The 20,862-nt window shown below is 42.4% G+C and overlaps 2 protein-coding genes across 3 annotated transcripts in view; one reads left to right on the forward strand and one right to left on the reverse strand.

Moving 5' to 3' along the window:
* LOC116287435 (uncharacterized) overlaps window positions 1-7,507 on the forward strand; it is a 19,134-nt gene extending 11,627 nt beyond the window's left edge. Inside the window, exons 16-20 of the mRNA XM_089036874.1 lie at window positions 169-4,105; window positions 4,588-5,103; window positions 5,516-5,803; window positions 6,291-6,389; window positions 6,875-7,507. Coding sequence (XP_088893000.1) covers window positions 169-4,105; window positions 4,588-5,103; window positions 5,516-5,803; window positions 6,291-6,389; window positions 6,875-6,906 — 4,872 coding nt within the window. The 3' untranslated portion in view covers window positions 6,907-7,507. The remainder of the gene's footprint in view (window positions 1-168; window positions 4,106-4,587; window positions 5,104-5,515; window positions 5,804-6,290; window positions 6,390-6,874) is intronic.
* LOC116287370 (uncharacterized) overlaps window positions 7,500-20,862 on the reverse strand; it is a 27,114-nt gene continuing 13,751 nt past the window's right edge. Inside the window, exons 1-3 of one of the 2 annotated variants that reach the window (XM_089037022.1) lie at window positions 18,847-19,108; window positions 9,314-9,560; window positions 7,500-8,154 (exon numbers count right to left, since the gene is read on the reverse strand). In XM_089037022.1, the coding sequence (XP_088893148.1) occupies window positions 8,074-8,154; window positions 9,314-9,560; window positions 18,847-19,082 (564 nt within the window). In that variant the 5' untranslated portion in view covers window positions 19,083-19,108 and the 3' untranslated portion in view covers window positions 7,500-8,073. Of the gene's footprint in view, window positions 8,155-9,313; window positions 9,561-18,846; window positions 19,109-20,862 lie in introns of those variants that run through there. The other variant, XM_031694044.2, reaches the window with a different exon arrangement.

Consider the following 20,862-nt stretch of genomic DNA (forward strand, 5'->3'; position numbering starts at 1 on the left):
TCTTAAATCAAAACCCTTCAACACTGATGGGAGGGATGGCTCATCGTTGACAATTATGAGCTAACTTCAACTGAAGGAACTCCTAATTTAAAAAAAAAAAGATGCTTCACTTTTACCATAGATAAGATAAATGAAATGCCCTAACAACACTTAAATTCTTTGTTACAGAATACGACTTGCCTTATCAATAAGATATGTTATAAAAAGGGTGATGCGCTGTCTTTTTCTCCTTGTCATCAATGTCAACCAGAACAAAGTCATCATGCATGGACAGTGATACCAAACTGCAATGAAGGGAACTGCTCGCAAGGTTCTTGCATTCACGGCACTTGTGTTAATTACTTCAACAATACTTACGCGTGTTTGTGCGATAAGGGATACAGTGGAAAGAATTGTGATGAGAAACGTAGGTGCACAGAGTGTCATCATGGTGTTTGTATGAAGACGAAAAATAGTTCGTACACTTGTAATTGCCTGCCTGGATACACAGGAAACAAGTGCAGCTCACAAGTGACACCTTGCTTTAAAAACCCTTGTAGAAATGGCACTTGTATAGAAACATCCAATGGGACAGACTTCCAATGTTCATGTAATCCTGGATATACTGGTATTGCTTGTGATACTCCGTTATCATCGTGTCATTCCAACCCTTGTAGAAATGGTACTTGTATAGAAACATCCAATGGGACAGACTTCCAATGTTCATGTAATCCTGGATATACTGGTATTGCTTGTGATACTCCGTTATCAACGTGTCTTCCCAACCTCTGCATTAATGGTGTATGCATACACAATACTAGCTTTGGAGTACGTTGTTTGTGTCAGGAAGGTTACACTGGAGCAAATTGTGACAGAAAAGTTTTTATTTGCACTTCGAATCCCTGCATTCATGGAACTTGTCGCGAAAACAGTGATCGTTCTGGCTTCGTTTGCCAATGTGAAAAAGGATTCAAAGGACCTCTTTGCAACCAGCCATTAAGCGCATGCCTATCCAGTCCGTGTAGGCATGGAGCTTGTGTAAATGTTGGGGAGCATTTCAAGTGTTTCTGTGATGAAGGTTACTCTGGTGTCTACTGTGAAGAGGCACAGAAACGTTGTTCCAACAATCCATGTATACGTGGCAAATGCACAGAAAATAATAATAGTTTCAAATGCGTTTGCCCTGAGGGTTACACAGGACATCTCTGCCAAGAACGCATTTATTTATGTTCGCCAAATCCCTGTATGCATGGAAAATGTATTGTCATAGGAGACTTATTTAAATGTAACTGTGATTCCAGTTTTACTGGACACCTATGTGAAAGTGAGATTGCCATAAAAGACAAAGATATTCACACTAAAGGCCTTACTTCTACGAATTCTACGAGCATTCAAAATACAGAACCCAAAAATACGACGGACAAGGTAGGGAAATGCACAGCGATGAAAAAAGGATTTAGATGTGAGTGTTCAGGAAAGCTCTGCAAGTCCGAAATAGACAAATGTCGTTCAATGTGCGCAAATGGAACATGTGTCAAAAATAAAAATGGCGTAACTTGTAATTGTTTAACTGGTTTTAAAGGAACCAAATGTGATATAAAAGATTCTAATCCTTGTGAACTCACCACATGTAACCATGGAATTTGTCAAAAGAATAATGAGACATTTACTTGTGTATGTGGAGCTGGTTATAAAGGTTCAACTTGCAATGAATCTATCGATTACTGTAGTCCAAGTCCATGTATCTATGGCACTTGCAACACTCTCCCCGATGGCTATTACTGTAGATGCCATACTGGATACATAGGAGTTAATTGTTCAACCAAGATACACGATGATCTTTGTGCATCTAATTCATGTGTTAACGGGTCGTGTCGAGCAATTAATGATACATATGAATGTCAATGTTTTAAAGGATTTATAGGAAAAACATGTAACGAAACTGTTTCTGAATGTGCGTATAATCCGTGTGTTAATGGAAACTGTACGTCAACTAAGAATAGCTTCAAGTGTTTATGCAAGAAAGGCTTTACTGGAAGCACCTGTAACACGACGATTAACTACTGTCACTCAAATCCATGCAATCAAGGAAACTGTACCAACATACCAAGTGGGTTTCTGTGCAACTGTTTCCCAGGTTATGAAGGCTTATACTGCAACAAGACCATCAATTACTGTGAAGCAAATCCTTGTGCCAATGGAAATTGTACTTCGACTAAGAGTGGTTTCAGGTGCTTGTGCGAGGAAGGCTTTACTGGAAGCACCTGCAACATCACGATTGATTACTGTCACTCAAATCCATGTATCCATGGAAACTGTACCAACATACCAAGTGGTTACTTATGCCACTGTCTACCAGGATATGAAGGTCTAAATTGTAGCAAAACCATCAATCAATGTAAGTCTAATCCTTGTGTTAATGGAAATTGCATGAATATGATAACGTCTTTTTCTTGTCTATGTGCATTTGGGTATAAGGGGTTGCTATGCAATATACCTATTGATTTTTGTAAGTTTAAACCTTGCGCTAATGGTTTGTGTATCAACACTGGATACGGATTCAAGTGCACTTGTAAGAAAGGGTTTATTGGGATCCGATGCCATAAAAAGGAGTATTGTGTCCCCAGCCCTTGTGTTAACGGTCACTGTTCGCGACTATGGAATGGTTACGATTGTAAATGTTTTAAAGGCTACAAAGGTAAAAATTGCACTTTGTTTGCAGATCCATGTGAAAGTAACCCCTGTCACCATGGAAGGTGTGTAAATTTAAATAATACCTTTGAGTGCCGGTGTTTTTCTGGCTTCTATGGAACAATTTGCGACAAAAGTTCAACTTTCTGTCAGTCGAATCCCTGTCACCATGGAAAATGTTCTGAAAATTCAACATCGTTTTCTTGCGTGTGCCAACAGGGATATACTGGAGATGCCTGTGATTCCCCGATAGATCCATGTCTTACAAATCCCTGTAAGAATGGAGCATGCATAGCAAACTATAGCAATATTCCAAGAAGCAATATTCCAAGTAACAGGTCACCATATTATTGCAATTGTAAAACTGGATACACAGGGCCTTTATGTGAAACTCAAATGGATGTTTGTAAGGGCAATCTGTGTATTCATGGAAAATGTGTAGTAAAAGGTGCGAACTATACATGCTTATGCAATAAGGGATACTCTGGTAAATTCTGTGAAAAGAAATTGGATCTTTGTCTTACGACGCTGTGCATCCACGGAAAATGCATTAATATGATCGACAGCTATCTTTGTAACTGTAACAGAGGGTACACTGGAAAAACTTGTGAGTCTTTGATTGACATGTGTCAGTCGAATCCCTGCAAGAATGGACATTGTATAGGACTTGTAGGGTCATTTATATGCAACTGCACCGAAGGATACACTGGAAGAACATGTGAGACTTTGATTGACATGTGTCAAACAAATCCCTGCAAGAATGGACATTGTATAGGACACGTGGGGTCATTTACATGCAACTGCACCGAAGGATACACTGGAAGAACATGTGAGACTTTGATTGACATGTGTCAGTCGAATCCCTGCAAGAATGGACATTGTGTTGGACACGTGGGGTCATTTACATGTAACTGCACCAAAGGGTACACTGGAAGAACATGTGAGACTTTGATTGACATGTGTCAGTCGAATCCCTGCAAGAATGGACATTGTATAGGACTTGTAGGGTCATTTACATGCAACTGCAATCATCTTTACACTGGCTCGCTTTGTGAAAAAATAATTGACCCCTGTCAATCTCAACCTTGCCAGTATGGTTCATGCTCTTCACAGAATAATACTTTTACTTGTGTATGTCGTCCAGGAATAACTGGAAAATTCTGCGAAAAAGATATAGACGAGTGTTTACGCAGTCCTTGTTTCGATAATGTGACCTGTATCAATACTCTTGGAAACTTCAAATGTGGTTCATGTCCATCTATGTATTCTGGAAATGGTATAAACTGTGTAAGGATAAACGCGGAGAAAAACGTTAACAGCTCGAGGTGTAAAATGCTTTCGTGCTTTCCAGGTGTTCGGTGCGTGGTTTCTGATGGGAAGCACATTTGTGGAAACTGTCCTCAAGGAATGACGGGAAATGGCTTCCAGTGTACAAGTAGGTTATAGCTTTCAAAATGAATTTTAAAGTTGTAATTTGGTATGTGCTGTAAATAACAAGCGCTGCTATAAGCCTTTTCATAGTTTAAGAATCGATTCCACTGCGCATGCGATTTTATCCCAAATTTCTCACCTTCTTTTGTTTAATTAAGAACAAAAGAAGGTTTAAACAAAAGAAGGTGAGGAATTCGGGATAAAATCGCATGCGCAGTGGAATCGATTCTTAAACTATGAAAAGACTTATTGCGCTGTCTGTCAACCACTGTGTAAAATAAACTTGGAGTAGTTGGTTACGTTCGATGTTTGGTTGAAAAAAACCCGAGAAAACAAGAGAGACATCCAGTAACTCTCTTATATGAAATGCCGAGTTCAGGAATCGAACCCGTGGCTCCAGAGAGGAGAGACTAGTGCAAGCTACATCCCCTTTGTTTTTAATTCTGTTTATTTTATATCATTACTGCTTAACATTTACATTCCCAGAACTAGACATGTGTGAGCCAAACCCTTGCTTTCCATCAGTCAGATGCTACAACAAAGCTACATCTCCAGGATTTAAATGTGGACCTTGTCCTATTGGATTTCGAGGCAACGGACTCAAATGTTTAAGTATGTGCCCATTTAATTGCCCCAGTGGTATGGTGTGTATCGCTCCATACACGTGTAGGTGTCCTTTAGGATACTATGGTATGGGTTGCAAGAAACCCTTCTGTAGCAATGGCTGTTTTTATGGAGGAACTTGTATAAAACCAGATATTTGTCGATGTCGGAAAGGTTTCGGTGGGACATCGTGCTTGGACTACATATGCAATCCTTCTTGTCGTAATGGAGGAAGATGTATTGCCCCAAACAGGTGTCAATGCAGACATGGTTTTAGTGGCAGATTTTGTCAACGCATGAACTGTATAGTCAAGTGTTTAAACGGTGGGACTTGTATTGGGCCTCGGATATGCTCTTGTTTGCCAGGATTCGCTGGACTGAGATGTCAAATAAATATAGGTGAGTCATCTGAAAGCTAACTTCGTTTTTATTTTTGGGAAGAAAGAAGGAAAAGTCAAACGGTCATTTTAAACCATAAATGGCAAGTGAAAAATAATTCAATCGAGGACAGAAGCAATACGTTAAAAATAGCGAAGTTCAGGCGTTACTTAGTGAGCAAATGATCATATAATACTCGTTACTTTTAGATGTAATAAAGATGTTATATATATACTATGCGTATTAGAGACTTGAGGATTCGACCATAATGGTCGAAATGACGTCACTACAAAACTGAGGTTTTTTTCATTTGTTGGCCTTAAAATCCCTAATTTCAAGAGGAAAATGTCGACCCAGTTTTCCCTTTTTTTCCGATTCTGATTGGCTAACATTTTTCTCAGATAAGCTGGCTGACCACCTCCTTTTATTTCAGCTCCTTGTTCCCCTGCATGCTTGAATGGCGGTACGTGCTTAACTAATAACAAGTGCAGATGCCCAAGATGGTACATTGGTGCTCGATGTCAAGTACCCGTCTGTCAAAGGTCGTGTCTCAATGGTGGCAAGTGCATCATGCCAAATGTCTGCCTTTGCAACACTAAATGGCTGGGAAATAGATGTGAAAAACCAGTTTGTTTATTCCCCTGTTTAAATAACGGCCGGTGTGTAAGCCCTAACAAATGTACATGTCCGTCTGGATATTATGGGAAAATGTGCGAAAAGGGTATGTCAATGTTATATCGTCATTCTTGTCTCTTCTAGTCAAACCTTTCAATAACTTCAAGCATTTATCATGAGCCACTTATAAGAAGAGCAGTCCTTTCGTGTAGTAGAGTTTAAGTTTTCTTTCGCAGTAATTCCCAGAAAAGCTGAATTTGGAGAACGATACAATAATCAAAGGGATATCATAGGAATAGAATGTTATAATTTTGTCTCCAAATTACTCTCGAAAATGCTGCGAGGAGGTTCTTAGACAGAGAGCGGCGGGGTAATTTTCGTCTTTGGCACGTCTGTAGAGGAAAGAGTGCGTATTTTTGAGTCTAACAATGACGCATGATACTCAAACCACTTGTCCTAGTCTCGTAATCTTCGTCATTGCTCTGTTTAGTATCCAGCTTTTGTCAACAAGTGACATTTCCATCAAATATGTTCTATGTCTTCAATAATAAAATTAGTGCATATTAACTTACAAATAATCAACCAATTTTTAGCTTTATGTGAAGAAAACTGTTTCAACGGTGGTCGATGTCTTCGCCCAGGAGTCTGCGCGTGTACATTTGGCTTTATTGGACCGCGCTGTCTGACAAAATGTAAGTACTGTTACATATATGACGACATCAATAATTGAATTAGACTGCGCCTATTTTACGAGTTAATGCAGTTTGAGTTAAACAAATGCTGATTTGTCTTCTCACTGTAAAAAAAAAAAAGTTATGTTAAAGAAAATGGTCATGACCTGGTCTGAAGAAGAAAAACAGCCGCCCAAAGTTAAATGATCTGTTGTTCTCCGTATGATTAATAAATACTATATGATCATGATCTGCTCGCATGTTAGCATACATACAAATGGAATATGCTCGTTTTAAATATTAAAGTTATTATTTCAGCGCAAATGAAAATACCCCAATTGAGTTTTGCGCTATACAAATTTAATAAATTATTATTATTATTAATTATTATTTAAGTACCTAAACCAGGGCAAGAAAGAAATAAAGAATGTTACGCCTTCCCAATCTCACAATTTGCCGATTTTAATCTTATATCAGAACTAATTGTTCTCTTCTTGACATTGCAGACCCCCTGGCTATAAAGAACATGTTGGAGTAAATAACGCAATATTGGTATTAAAAAAAAATACCTGTAATTCCAACCAATATTATATGTATCGTATTACATATATGTGTATCATACGGCACAGATACTAAACGGATATGTCTTGGCCAGGAATTACTAGCTCCTTCTGTCATGCATGAATATGACATTTCTTATTCTTATCTTAAGCATTTCAAATCGACTCGCGCTATTCGGTAACAGACGTCTTTTAAAAACATGCGTATTTGTTTATTTCTCCGTGATGTTTATCTAAGAAATGAAAAAGGAATCGTTTTTTTAATAGTGACCAAGTCGACCCAGTCACTATATGGGATAAAGGAAAGGGGCTGTTGACAACCCATTCACACCTTACCCCAGCCTCCAACATGTATCCATGAATTACGCAAAAAAATTGTACAAGAAAGGAAAGAAAGGAAAAGAAAGAAAAAAGAAAAACCCGCAAGTACTCTTTTATTAACGGTTCACCAAAACGTGGAAACTTGCTTCGTCTCATCATAGACTTCGATCTCTTTTTAGGGCCTAATCCCCATATCCATCCATATTGTACCGTCATTTTTGTTGTCTTTGTTTATTTCAAATTAAAAACGTTTTATCGTCTAAAGCGTCCTTGTTCGTTTATTCTCGTTAGTTCAGGCGGGTGACAGAAAGTTTCACGTGTACAATATTCGTTTATTTATTAGCACAAGTTAAATATTCATATACAGTGCACTAGTTCTAATTACTACGATGATCTACCACGATAGTGTTCATTGTTATCAAAGCTATAAAGTATCTATAAAAGATCGTACGCATATTACAATCGCTTCCTTTTTACACTCAATTGCAAAACCACTGTCATTGTAATTGTTATTCAAAACATATAACATACAATCTGAGATCGAAAGGTATATTCTGGTAAATATCATATTTGTCATCTGATATTCATTTGAGATACGCAGTCGATATTTAACATGTGTGGAAAGCCTCCACCTTGCACGAGTTGTATCACTAGATATCTAGCGTACTTCCCATGTACCATTTGGATCTCAGTTTCTATCTTCTTTGTTTTTTGAATCTGACAATGATTTTGCAATTGAGTGCATATACATGTACAATACGAACTGTCTGTGATTGTGAATGAAAATGAAATGAGTATGTTTTCCATGGCGAAAAGAGAAGACGCTATAATGACGTGCCTGTCAAGATTGATTCTAACTCCTTGATTTCTTCTAAGATCGAGTCTTCTGCTTTAACTTTTTCAATCTATGAATAAATAAAATATATTCTTTAGCACAATTACCATGCAAGGTAGGTTAAAGGGAAGGCAATAATAAGCCGCAATAATAATAATAATAATAATAATAATAATAATAATTCTTAACAACGCATATTTACAAAAGTCTCAATGCTTTATACATTTTATAGTATAAAAATATAAAAAATATATAAAAGAATTATGTATCATAAAAATCAATAAAATGCTTCTATATAAAAGAATATATAAAGGGATAAATAGTGTCCATAACAATTGTCCATAGTGTCCAGGCACTAATAATTATCCAATAGTGTCCATAATTAGTCAAATGATGTAAACTTAGTTATATGATTCTAAAATAGGAATGTCTTTAGCTTAATTTTAAAAGTAGCAGTAGAGTCACATTGCTTAATTTCTGCTGGTAAGGGAGTTCCATAATTGACAACATACATTTGGCCTATTTCACTATGACGTCACATCAAAACAATCTATTGTTTAAACGCAAAGGATCATGGTCGTCGGAGGGGGTCAAATCAACGCAAATTCACCGAAAATTGTTCTAAAACCCGTATCAATCCCACGAAGAGAAGTAGAATAGCCAGCAAACGCTCAGAATATTCTTTAGTACATATTAACACATATTATATCTGAAAACCAGGCCATTTTAGATTAAACTGTTTCACTAGTAGCAAATTTTGTTGAATTTTCTATTGGATTTGGCGATTCTATCCCCCACTCTCCCCCACATAAACAAGCAGTGACGTCATAGTGAAATAGGGCAATTTTCCCAAACTTTGTCTGCATGTTTTTTCCGGCATAATTTCTTCTGTGCTTACATTATTTACAAATGAACTAGACCTGCTCCAAGTCTCGCTCGTTATTTTTTTCCGCTGGCGAGTCGTCGAATTCAAATTTCGGCACTTCGGGTTCCGACAGATTTCCAAAGGTAATTTTCATTTTTTTTTTCCCGGCCATTCCCTTCGGAAATCTGTCGGAACCCGAAATGCCGAAATTTGAATTCGACGATTCGCCAACGGAAAAAATCACGAACGAGACTTGGAGCAAGTCTACAAATGAACATGATATTAATAAATACTTTTTTCAATTTAGTAAGCAGGAACATAACCTTCGCCAACCTTTTTTGAAATAACTATTATTACACAATACCTGTGTATTCTCTAGCTTCTCTCCCTTCAATTGTTTCTCTTTTAAAGTATGTATCTGTTGAAGCTTTTTCTTTAGATTTCTTAACCGTTTTTCTGATGGCGATAAGCCACCCGTCTCCGGTCCAGACTGATTTAATATATCTTGAGTGCCTTGAAACATTGTCAGACGCGAGTTTGTCTCAGAACCACTGGGCAGTTTTGTTATGTGGTTGTGTAGCTGGACCTTTTGCTTTTCTGAATCTGGCACACTGAAAGAGATAATAATTTGATTATAAATTTATTATTTAAAAGATTGTACTTCGATTTAAAGTCGTTCAATTTGCTGTTGTTGCAAAAATAGTAGTAAATGCATTGCGTAATACTTCAGCAGCAGTAAGGGGGACTCGCGGTCAATGTCAAAGATTTACGGGTTTTACAGGCGGTTTAAGGAAGGCGCCGGCAGCGGGAAATACCTGCGCGACAAGTCCTTATTGCTGCTGTGTTGGGAATCAAAGATATCGCAAACGGAGGTTAAGATATCCTTTACATATAGATGGACACCATCACAAGCATTCGAAATAAAACTGTGCGCCGACTGCGAACTCAGGTGTTGGATCGCCTGGATGCTGACTTTGCCTTCACAACATTTATGGAGGGAGATACGGACGAGACGATGACAGAAGAAAGGGCTGAAAGAATAATTAACTTAATACCCGAAGGTAACTACCGGTTGGAGCTAACGTTCATAAAGTATTTAGACGGCGAGTGGATGATAGAAAAGGGGCGCAATCCTATCAGGGCGTCTGGTAAGAAGGACCTGTTTGTCTTAAACGAAAACACACGCCCGGGAGCATTGGTAGGAATAGACATGCTGTTCTACGAGGTTGCTTACCCTGTTACCGTAGTCATTTACGGTGCGTACAAGATAAAGACGCCAGACGTTAAGAAGTTGAAACCGATGCGACATCCCGGTAATTGCGTAGGGAAGTTAGTAAGAGAGTTCTTTGAAGACTCCTCTCGGGGCGGTAAACTGACTTTAAAGAGAAGAGAAGCCATCAGGAAATGGGAAAAAGATACTAATAGGACCGGAGGGTCGATAGACAACATCAAGAAGTTAGAAACGGCGCTGGAGAGGCGAATCCATGTGAAAGATATCACCGACGGCTTTATTTACTCCGGAACACACAAATATGGGGGCCGTGGTGCGCCTATAGTCATCTACCAGCACAATGGGCACGCCTGGCGCGAACTGCGGTTCCCAAGAAAGAAGGAAACGAAGGTCTATAAGAATTCTCCATTGGCAGAGTTAATCCATGAGAATTCCATTTGGTTGATGGATTCAGAAGGAAGTCAGTTTATGACGCAAGACGGCACTTTGTATCGACCCGAAATTGAACAACAGCGCATTCGAAGCGCCTGTGAGACCTTAGGGGAAGACTTCTCTGACGAGGTCCTTAGCAGTCGCAGCTTGGACTTCTTAGCCGCAAAGAAAAGAAATGGATGGAAACCTACCCCAAAAGAGTTTGGAGACATAGCCAAAGCCTGTGTAGAACACGGTCACGGTGGTCTGTGGAACATGGAATACGACGAAGACCAATACGTGTCTTTGGATATGAAACACTGTTACCCTGCAAGCTTTAAAGGTCTAGGAGATTGTAAGGAATATTACGACCGTTACGGACATCCAGACTCCCAATTCTTCCGTGTGTCTCTAGATGGTCACTACGACTCCCCGGCAACGGGGTTTGTACGATTGACCTCTTGGAAATTAGCGTCGGGCCTGCATCCAATAATCTATGCGTGGTACGGAAAGCACCTGCAGGAGAAGGAATGGATACCGGTGCCCTTATTGAAGTTCTTTGAAGAGCGTAAGCTGCTCGAATACACAGCGCATGAAGCCATACTTTGTCACAGCGCCTTTACCAAATGGTTACCAGAGCATAACCCCACCGCGAGGATTGTCATAGGTAAATTCACCCAGGGCGCTAAGGAGGGAGAAAAACATATGCAGCGTCGCTTGATAACGGACGAAGGCGAACTAAGCTTCCTCATCAAGCGCGCCCATGACCAAGGAACCATGGTGTCCGTGGAGAAGTGGGACTAGTTCATAGAAGCCGAGCAAAAAGAACGTAAGTGGAATGCTTTGTGTTACTACCAGGACCATCGACCGCAGTATTACCATCTGCGTGCCAGCATGTTAGCCTACGCGCACATTAACCTTCTTGCGATGCTGCTGCGGTTCGACAAAGAAGACATTCCGCGTGTAGCCACGGATTCTTTGTACGTGAAACCGCACGTCTTAGAAAAGATGAAAGAATTCTACACAGAAGACGAGTTAGCGGAAAGTGGCCAATGGCGCGTCAAAGACGAAGAGATCAAAGCTTGGAGAGGCCGCGTAGAATATCACGGCGAGCACACCCAGGGCACCGTAACGCCTACCAAAGAGCCTCTACCTTCAGTTGCGGACCCAATCTCTTACCAACGCTTCTCTTACCTTTACGGTACGGGAGGCAGCGGTAAGACGACGCGCGTACTGCAGTTATTCCCAAAAGTAAAGGTGCTAACGCCAACGCATCGTTTGGAAAGAGAACTCTGCGAAATGGGTTACGACGCTCAAACGTACCACAGCTTCTTTCGTTGGAATGGCCAAAAGTGGGTACCGGAAGCTATCCACGACATACCACCGGTAATACTTTGGGATGAGATTTGCACCGTACCTTTGGAAATCCTGCAGGAGTTCGTAGAATTCCTCCGCGGGAAGTGTCAAGTGATATTCGCCGGAGATCCCTGCCAGCCTCCTCCAATAGCCGGAGAGATGCCCTACGAATGGCTGAAAGAATTCGTAGACCATGCGGAGGAAATTAACGCCGACTACCGCAGCAAGGATCAAATAAGAAACCTGAAAGCGGAATTAAGGGGCCTTAGTGACGCCGACCAATGCAAGACACTGCGCAAACGTGTACGAGCGAAGAAATACGAGGACTTCCTTTACACATGGCATCCAAAGGATCTGGTGCTGAGCAGCAAACGCGCAGCACAGTCTCGCATACAAAAGGATTTGCTAAATATACACCAAGAGCGCTTCCCTACGCATCCCGTACCTGTTTGCTACAAACCCCACGACACCCGCATGCAAAAAAGAGACGTCTGCGTACCTGGTACCGACATCCAACTGCAGAACGCGGTAACGCATGACAAAGCCTGGGTACCCATAGAAAAGGTGGAAAAAATAACCTCCCATCCAGATTGGCGCTTAGGCTATTGCATGACAGTCCACAGCGCGCAAGGGCTTACCATAAAAGAAACCTTATGGATCATAGACCAGCGGCTGTGTTGGAGCAACCTTATCTACACCGCCGTAAGCCGCGTAGAATATGCCAAGCAGTTAAAAAGAGCCTGGGGTCCGCAATTGCGCTACGATAAGACGCCAGAGAACGTAGCCAAAGAAAACATTGCTAAGAAACTCCTTCACTACAAAAGACACGACGAAGAAAAAAATATGACGTTCGACCTATGCGTGGACGACGTCTATAAGAAAGGGGCAAGGTGTGCCAAATGTAACATACCTCTACTATGGAGGTTTGACCCAAATGACGATCAGCAGTTCTCCGTAGATCGTATAAATAACAAACGCGGGCATTGCAGAGGCAACGTAAGACTGACATGCCTAGAGTGCAATCGGGCGTGTGGAGCAGCACTACTCTGAGTCTTTGGGGACTATGAGCAGCTCTTCCTTGACGAATCCACGACTTGGGCCATCTAGGTAATACAACACGGGTTGCCCTTCCTTGGTGACGGACTTCGAAATCTCATACGTTTCCAGGGACCAGTTAGGATCCGTGGCTCTCTTACTGCCACCTTCGAGTTCCCCCGGCTGATAGAGGTATCTGACCACTATGTCGCGGGGTAGCTTTTTTTCCTTCAGTCCGACCGCCCTTGAACTTCTGACGTAGGATTTGTGCTCCACGTGTTTCTTTTTTATGGCATCCTTGGGTTTCATTCCTGTAGTCCTGGCCGCCTCGTTGTTCAAAGCCGCGACGACCTGGGGGAGCCTCTGAGTCCATTCCCTGTTGCGTTTGGAGGGATCTTCCAGCTCTTTCCAATACTGGTATCCAAAGAGACGCTCGGCCAGGGTCTTATTGAATCTTTCAACGATGCTCTGACCCTGTGGTACTCAGCTTCGGCTCTCCTAATCTTAGTGTCGTGGTCTTTCAGGGTCTTAGTAACCACGCCCATGAACTCTGTCCCCGCATCCACTTGCAGCAGCTTAGGCCATTTCAAGACGCGCTTATAAATCCTACCTAGGGCTTCTGCGACTTCCCCAGAATCCTTGCTGGTTATGGGTTCGGCGTCCTTGTATCTGCTTGCGATATCAACTACGGTCAAAGCGTATTTATAGGTCTTTCTTCTCACCTTGTCGTGCGGTAAGAAAAGCAAATCCGCCTGATGAACTTCATTAGGGGTATTTACGGTAAAGCTGGGCCTGGGAATGTACTTGGGCACGGGAAGATAAACCTGCCAGAGGGTTTGTTTTCTTAGCCAGTTCTTAGCCGTTTCTTCTGATACCCTGGCCGCGGTCGCGAGTTTCTTGATGGCCGACGCTCCTTTCCAATAGCCTTCAGGCCCATAGTAAATCCTTTTGAGTTTGTCCTCTACGCGGCCCATTATATGAATTCCAAAACGAGATTGATCTTACGTCCGTTGAAATCCACCGTCTTTCCGTCCACTTTAATGGTGATGTTTATGTTTTCTACCAAATTGGACAAGTCATAGCTTAAAGAAATGGGAGTGTATTCTACCAGGTCAAATGGATTACCTTTGGGCAGAAACTTGGACATAAGAGAAGACTTTTCTCCATTGTTGTAACTATGGACCAAGTCGCAATAGACTTCGTAAGAGGATGCGACTTTCCATTTCACGGGTATGGCTGTGTCGGTAATTGTCTTGCCTGAGGCACATAATAAAGATCCCAATGGGTCAGACTTTCCAAAAGTTACTGAATAGTTTGGCATATTATGTTTGAGGGTCATTTCGTGCGGCAATCCCGTGGTGAGAGTATAACCGCGCTTGGCGAGCTCCTTAGCAAGGGTGATTGGCGTGTAATGTCCATCGGGTAGCATTTCGCCTTGATATTTGCCGGGTGCCTTAAGTACGGTGACCAAGGCATTGACTAAATTATACCAAGAATTGTACAAAGAACAACTAACCAGCCTAACCTTATGGGCTTTGATGGGAGGATTCAAGTATGTGGTAAAGTCATTCTTGTCGCTTTCCAAAAAGACGATCATTATATTAGATACGCCAAAGCCACGCCTCCCGCCAGCCCTGCGACTCCTACAAAGACCAGCTCACTATCTTTTTGTTTCTTAGAAGGCTGGTAGTAATTCTTGAACTGAGGCCTTTTCAACCCCGTTAATGCCGCGGGGTGTGCTTGCGCATAAAGTTTGAAGGCGTAGTCTGTGTTTTCGAAGTTCTTATCCGCCTGCATCTTGTCTTGGTAGTTCTTGTCCAACCAATCCCTGTAAGCTTGTCTTTTTTCATTCCAAGCTGCCACGTCTCGCTGATATTTCTCCAGCGCTAAGTCGTGTCTCTTCCTTTCGGCGGCCAATTCTCCGCTGCGATCACCTCTAACTAATCTATCCAAATATTGACCACCATAATTAGCTCCAGTGAATGCTAAGGCTGCAATAACTCCACCTGCGACCACGCTAGCCATATATATTAGAAAATCACAGGGATTTTCACACCGTAGGTAGGTACTTTTCCTTCCGTAGGTAATCCTTTACCATGATAGCCCCGCCAACGGCAGCGGTCATCTTAGCAAAATTAGCGAAGCTCTTGCTTGGGTCTTCAGTAAAGTCTTCTTTGAGCACTTTCTTACCTACCCAACCAATACCCACAACGATGGAAGTAATGATAGCTGCTTCTTCAACAGTTTTTAACAACGCGGTCGGCATTATATTACAGAGTGAGAAGATTTAGATAGTAGATAGTAGATAGTAGGATCCCCCATTACGGGGATCCTACTTTTAGGTGCGGGTTGAGGCGTCACGGGTGTGTGATATGTTGGGGGTTCTACTTTTGGCTTCGTAGCCCACCATTGTAAGTAGAGGCTGCCTGCTGCTATAGCAACTCCTAACGCGCCGATGACGTACCCAGGATTAATAAAGGATTCCTCTTCTTTTTCCTCCACCTTTTCTTCTTTCTTTGCTTTGTTCTTCCTGTTCATCTCCGCGAGCTTCTTTCTGGCGGCGACTCTGCCTGGAGATTTACCCTTGGTAATTTTCTGCTCCTCTTGGGGCTGCTCTACCTTCAACTCTGGTTCACTCATTTATATCTAAGGACTTGAAGGACTTGATAAGTACTTGAGAATGACTTAAGTAAGTACTTAAGGACGACTTGGAAATAACCTGGGCGCGACCTGACCAAGTACTTAGGGATGACTTAACTAAGTACTTGAGGCGACTTGATCAGGTACCTCAGCAAGTGCCGCCTGGAAGACCTTTTCGACTTCTCTGTCCTTCTTGAAGTCCTTCCAAGACACCAGTACCTCCTTCAAGTCGACGTGCTGAGCTACGTGAAGTGCCGCAGAGGCGACTGCCATTAACTTACCGCACTTCAAAGACAACCACCCGCAGGTTATCTTAAGTTCTTGGGCGATGACATAGTCCTCGCTTATGTCCTTCCGCAGTTGCTCCACGTCGTCTATGGGCAGCGCAAGTCCAAGCAATTTAGTTGCAAGTCGGATAGCGGAGTCTGCTACGGCGTCCGTGGTCTTACTTGCAAGGGCAGCCTCGTACCTCTTATGGAACTTCTTGACTTCATCTTCTGACAGCTTATTAACCTGCTCATGGGTAAGTTCCTTGCCTATCATTTCTTTACACTTCCCAGAAGACACAAGGATGTTAAGTTGTTCCTTGAGGTTACTTTCATCTAACTGCGTGGGGACTTCATCTAAGAGCTGCTCAATGTCCATATATCTTTATGGAATACGGAAACCTCAAAGAGAAGATCATCTTGGAATGTTGGTGCGTCTTTAAATGCCGCATGTATTCATGCAACTGTTCCTTGGATATCTCACCGCCGTAGTCGCTTAAGATGGTTTCCAGGTCAGACTTGCTCGGCGTATAAAATACGACAAGTGAACCTATGTTTTCCCTGAAGGGCTTAGAGACACTGGTAAGCTGCTGCGAGAGCAACCAAACGCTGATATTGTCGTGTCTGCCGCTAAAGGCGAGCTTCACTAATTCTGAGGTGCGTCTTTTTACGTCGTCCCCGCAGGCGATGTCATCCAATATGAGGAGTGTTTGCGTATCTTTAGGGAATTGTTTGTGCCAGAACTTAAGATGGCTGGATAACTCGTTGGGGTCTAAGATATCTACGAAGAAGTCGTCATCTTTCACTCCTACGCCCGTCCAGGTGCGGTTATTCACGTAGGTGGGGCAGAGCAGCACGATGTAGTCGAAGCGGTATCTAAAGGGTCCTAATAGCTGCTCCACGATGAACTGTGTCTTTCCGCAGCCGGTGGGTCCTACTATCAGAGCGTTACAAGGCATGTGATTTGGGTTCATTTATATCCCTTCTTTCGAAGGGAACTTGTTCCCTGATATATATGGAGCCAGTGGAAGCAGTGCAAAGAATTGTCGCCGACGCAAAAGATAAAGAGACACCATAGAAATGCAAAGGGAGGAGATAGACAAGTTAAAAGAGCGCGTGCAGGAGTTGTACGATGAAATGTGCGGTTTGAAGCGCGCGGAAAGGTTTGGTGCCCTGCTGACGATGGCAACGTGGGCGAAGGAGTCCGTTAAGGACTTCATGCGATATCCCCTGTAGAATGTTGACAATAAGGTTAAATCTTTGTTAAGGATGCCTGGAAACAATTTAAAAAGTGTCTTAGAATGTTAACAATAAGGTTAAATCTTTGTTAAGGATGCCTGGAAACAATTTAAAAAGTGTCTTAGAATGTTAACAATAAGGTTAAATCTTTGTTAAGTCGCCCATAAGCTATTCCAAAAAATGCCTCAGAATGTTGACAATAAGGTTAAATCTTTGTTAAGTATATGTGGAAACTATTTAAAAAGTGTCTTAGAATGTTGACAATAAGGTTAAATCTTTGTTAAGTCGCCCATAAGCTATTCCAAAAAATGCCTCAGAATGTTGACAATAAGGTTAAATCTTTGTTAAGTATATGTGGAAACTATTTAAAAAGTGTCTCAGAATGTTGACAATAAGGTTAAATCTTTGTTAAGTCGCCCATAAGCTATTCCAAAAAATGCCTCAGAATGTTGACAATAAGGTTAAATCTTTGTTAAGTATATGTGGAAACTATTTAAAAAGTGTCTCAGAATGTTGACAATAAGGTTAAATCTTTGTTAAGGATGTTAAATGGAGGCTAAGATACTGTTAAGTATATATGGACTGTTTGATGTGTAAAAAGGTGTTCAGCACCAAACAAAGACTGCAATACCATGTTCGTCGCGGCGTTTGTACAAAGAAACCCCTTAGCCGCGCTTGTAAGGATTGCGGTAAGGAATTCAGCACCGTTCAAAAGATGCAACAACATCAGGATAAACGCATTTGTGGGCTTTGTAAGGACTGTAATAAGGAATTCCTCAACCCCTTTGAAATGCAGCAGCATCTGAAAAGGGGCGTCTGTAATCGAACCAGACAGTGTAGTTTCTGTAATAAGATACTTAGTAGTCGTCAACGTTTACAGACGCACCGGAGAACGCATGAAGTGAATTATCGATTTCTCTCCCGCGCTTACGACTTGGAAGGCGTGGATTGCTACCAATGTGCGGATTTGATGTGTCGCTGCCCGCATAAAGAGGATTACTTAAGGAATCGCATAGATTACCATAAGAAGATAGTCCGTACTTTCCCCTCTTTTGAACGCGCCGAAGGCGTTCCGTGGACTAAAAGGGAGTATTGGAGGCAGGAGTGCGATCGTCGTGGTTGTGTTAGAGAAGAGGAACATATCTTCAACTGTCTTAACAAAGATTTAACCTAAACGTCAACATTCTGAGACACTCTTTGAAATAGTTTCCGGGGTGTCTTAACAAAGATTTAACCTAAACGTCAACATTCTGAGACACTCTTTGAAATATATGATACGAAATAGCATTTCTTGGGGCCTTTAATAGTAAAGCAGGGTTTGTGCAAAGAGTCTCAAGATACGACTTTATTTTTCTTGTTGTTTGTTAGGGATCAACATTTAACAAAACAACAAGAAAAATAAGGACCCCTTTTAAAGGTATATGCTAGCCTACGCAGCCGCATTCTTTGGAGGATTCCTGATCGCCCTTTCAATATATGGACTGTATTACATGCGAACTACCAGCTGATTGCATTACGCCTGAAATCCCCAAGCCGCCCACTCCTGCACCGCGTAAAAAATACACCTGCCTTCATTGCGGCAAGGTATTCCTGGAAGGATCCTTCGTTGGTCATTGGTGCTCCGCGGATCCTAAAGCGCGGCGGACTTTAGCAGACGCACTAGTAAGCTAATTATGCAGAGGACTCTCAGGCTCATACTTGACTACATCAAATACCCACCTGCCATCCTTTTTACCATGACTCATAACGTGGGTAACATCCTGCCCTTCGATGGCGTACCTTATCCTATCGGGCGCCCAAAGGGTGTATGTTCTTTTTTTATTCTTTAAGACCAAACGCAGGCGGTCGATGTCTTCGAAGACCACGTAATTCTTTATCTCGTAGATTTCCCCCACCACCAAATCGCGCCAGTGCGTTTGTATGAACTTTAACTCGTTAAATTTATCCTTATCCATTATACCTATGGAATATTCTCAAATGCGTTGCCAGGGTCTGCGCGCTTTTAAAGCGCTTGCAGCACCACCTACATGGCAGGCGAATTCCTTGTGCATACTCCGTGATCTCCCTGCAAATGACATCGTAGTCGCTGCTAATCATTACCTTATAACCGTTTTCTTCATACCTCTGTAAGAGGCGGCGTTGATCCTCGGATAATACCCCGTTGCCTTTAGGTGTCTTCAGCTCGATGCAGAAGCCGCGGTAATGGGTGTGCGCATTCAGGATAAGCAGGTCGGGTTGCCCCCGTTGATATCCTTTCTGCCAGCACTTTATGCGTTTACCGTCGCCGTCCTGCAGTTCGCCTAGACCAGGGGTCACGAGCATTTGGGGGTAAAACCTGCGAATGTAGTCCACTACCTTTTTATGCAGGTCGAATTCATTTTCGATCTTAAATACCAACTTGTTTGGACCGTCAAACCGCTTTTCTATTGCATATTTACCTGTTTTCCTTAGCGTAGGAAGGACTTCCTCGAAGACCCAATCACGAAACTCCACAGCTTTGGGTAGCTTAGAGCTAAATATCAGTTCGTACAACCCAGGCTCGGAGATAAACACGGAATGTGGGTGAATAGTAGAAGGGGAACGGTTTGGGACCCCTTGCACGTCAGCCCATCTTTTCTGGTACTTCTCAGAAACGTGGTCTCTAATAGCCTTCTTGGTGTTCTCGTAATTCAACGCAGCCGCCACTTCCTTTGCTTTAAAGTACAGTTTGTCGCCTTGCACTATGCATTGCAGTTTGGTGTCGTTGTTTTCAAATACGCGAAGCATATTATACGTAAGGAATATTTTTTATCCTTTCGCTTGGCTCAAGGAACGCGAGCCTAGTAGGCAACGCTCTTTAGCTGATTCATTTCCACGCTCAGTTGCGCGTCAGACACGACGAAGACGTAGCAGTTTATCTTGTCGCCGTCGCCGGCACTGGCGTTTTTGGTGCGCTTGATCTCCAATGTTATGCCATCCTGCGTATTTACTAGACGTAAACCCTGACCATGCAGGTCTTCGTCGTTAATGGTGCGCATATCAATCCACAGCGCATACTTATCCTTAAAGAATTCCTCGGGGCTAATTTGGTCGCCAAACTTACGCTTTACTTCTCTGTACACGTCTGCAGGCTTTATTCCCTGCGAGTAGACCTTGTTTGGAACCCCGTTAATATTCACGCCGACGTTAGTAATGTTGGGGTTGTAAAAGGCTTCGGAGTCGCGCTTACCGGCCTCATAGGGCTTAGCAAACACCAACATCAGCCCCGTGAGACTTCTTCGGGGGAGGTTAATGCTTTGGTTAATAACCTCATCCGTCTTATCCAGGAAGCTGAACGTCTTATACATCACCACGTGGTCGTAAAGGAATGCCTTGCCGGAGCTGTATTCCATGCCAGCGCTACGGGCCAGTTCTTCGCTGTACACGGTCTCATACTGCAGCTCTAAGTTGGTGATGGAATAGGGATCCACGGCTCCACTAATTGCGCTGTCCATGCCTCCTATGACGTTCGTAGTGTCCGCCAATGTTACTTCAAACTGTAACTCGGATAACTGTCTGGGGTAGTACACGCCATGATTCGTAATCACTTCAAAGTCCAAAGGGATAACGTACTTGCTACCATTGGTTGTATTGCTAGGTCAAACCTTAGCGCCAGGGTGCCAGGAACCAACACTAGGTTATCCGTTAGGCGGGGCACGCCTACGTACAGCGTTTCCCCTGGCTTTGCGCTGGATGGCGTGAATGTGACCCGGTGAA

This window comes from Actinia tenebrosa, unplaced genomic scaffold, assembly GCF_029948245.1.
Source record: "Actinia tenebrosa isolate PJP-AT-01 unplaced genomic scaffold, QUT_ActTen_1.0 PGA_scaffold4__44_contigs__length_22323623, whole genome shotgun sequence".
Classification (NCBI taxonomy): domain Eukaryota; kingdom Metazoa; phylum Cnidaria; class Anthozoa; order Actiniaria; family Actiniidae; genus Actinia; species Actinia tenebrosa.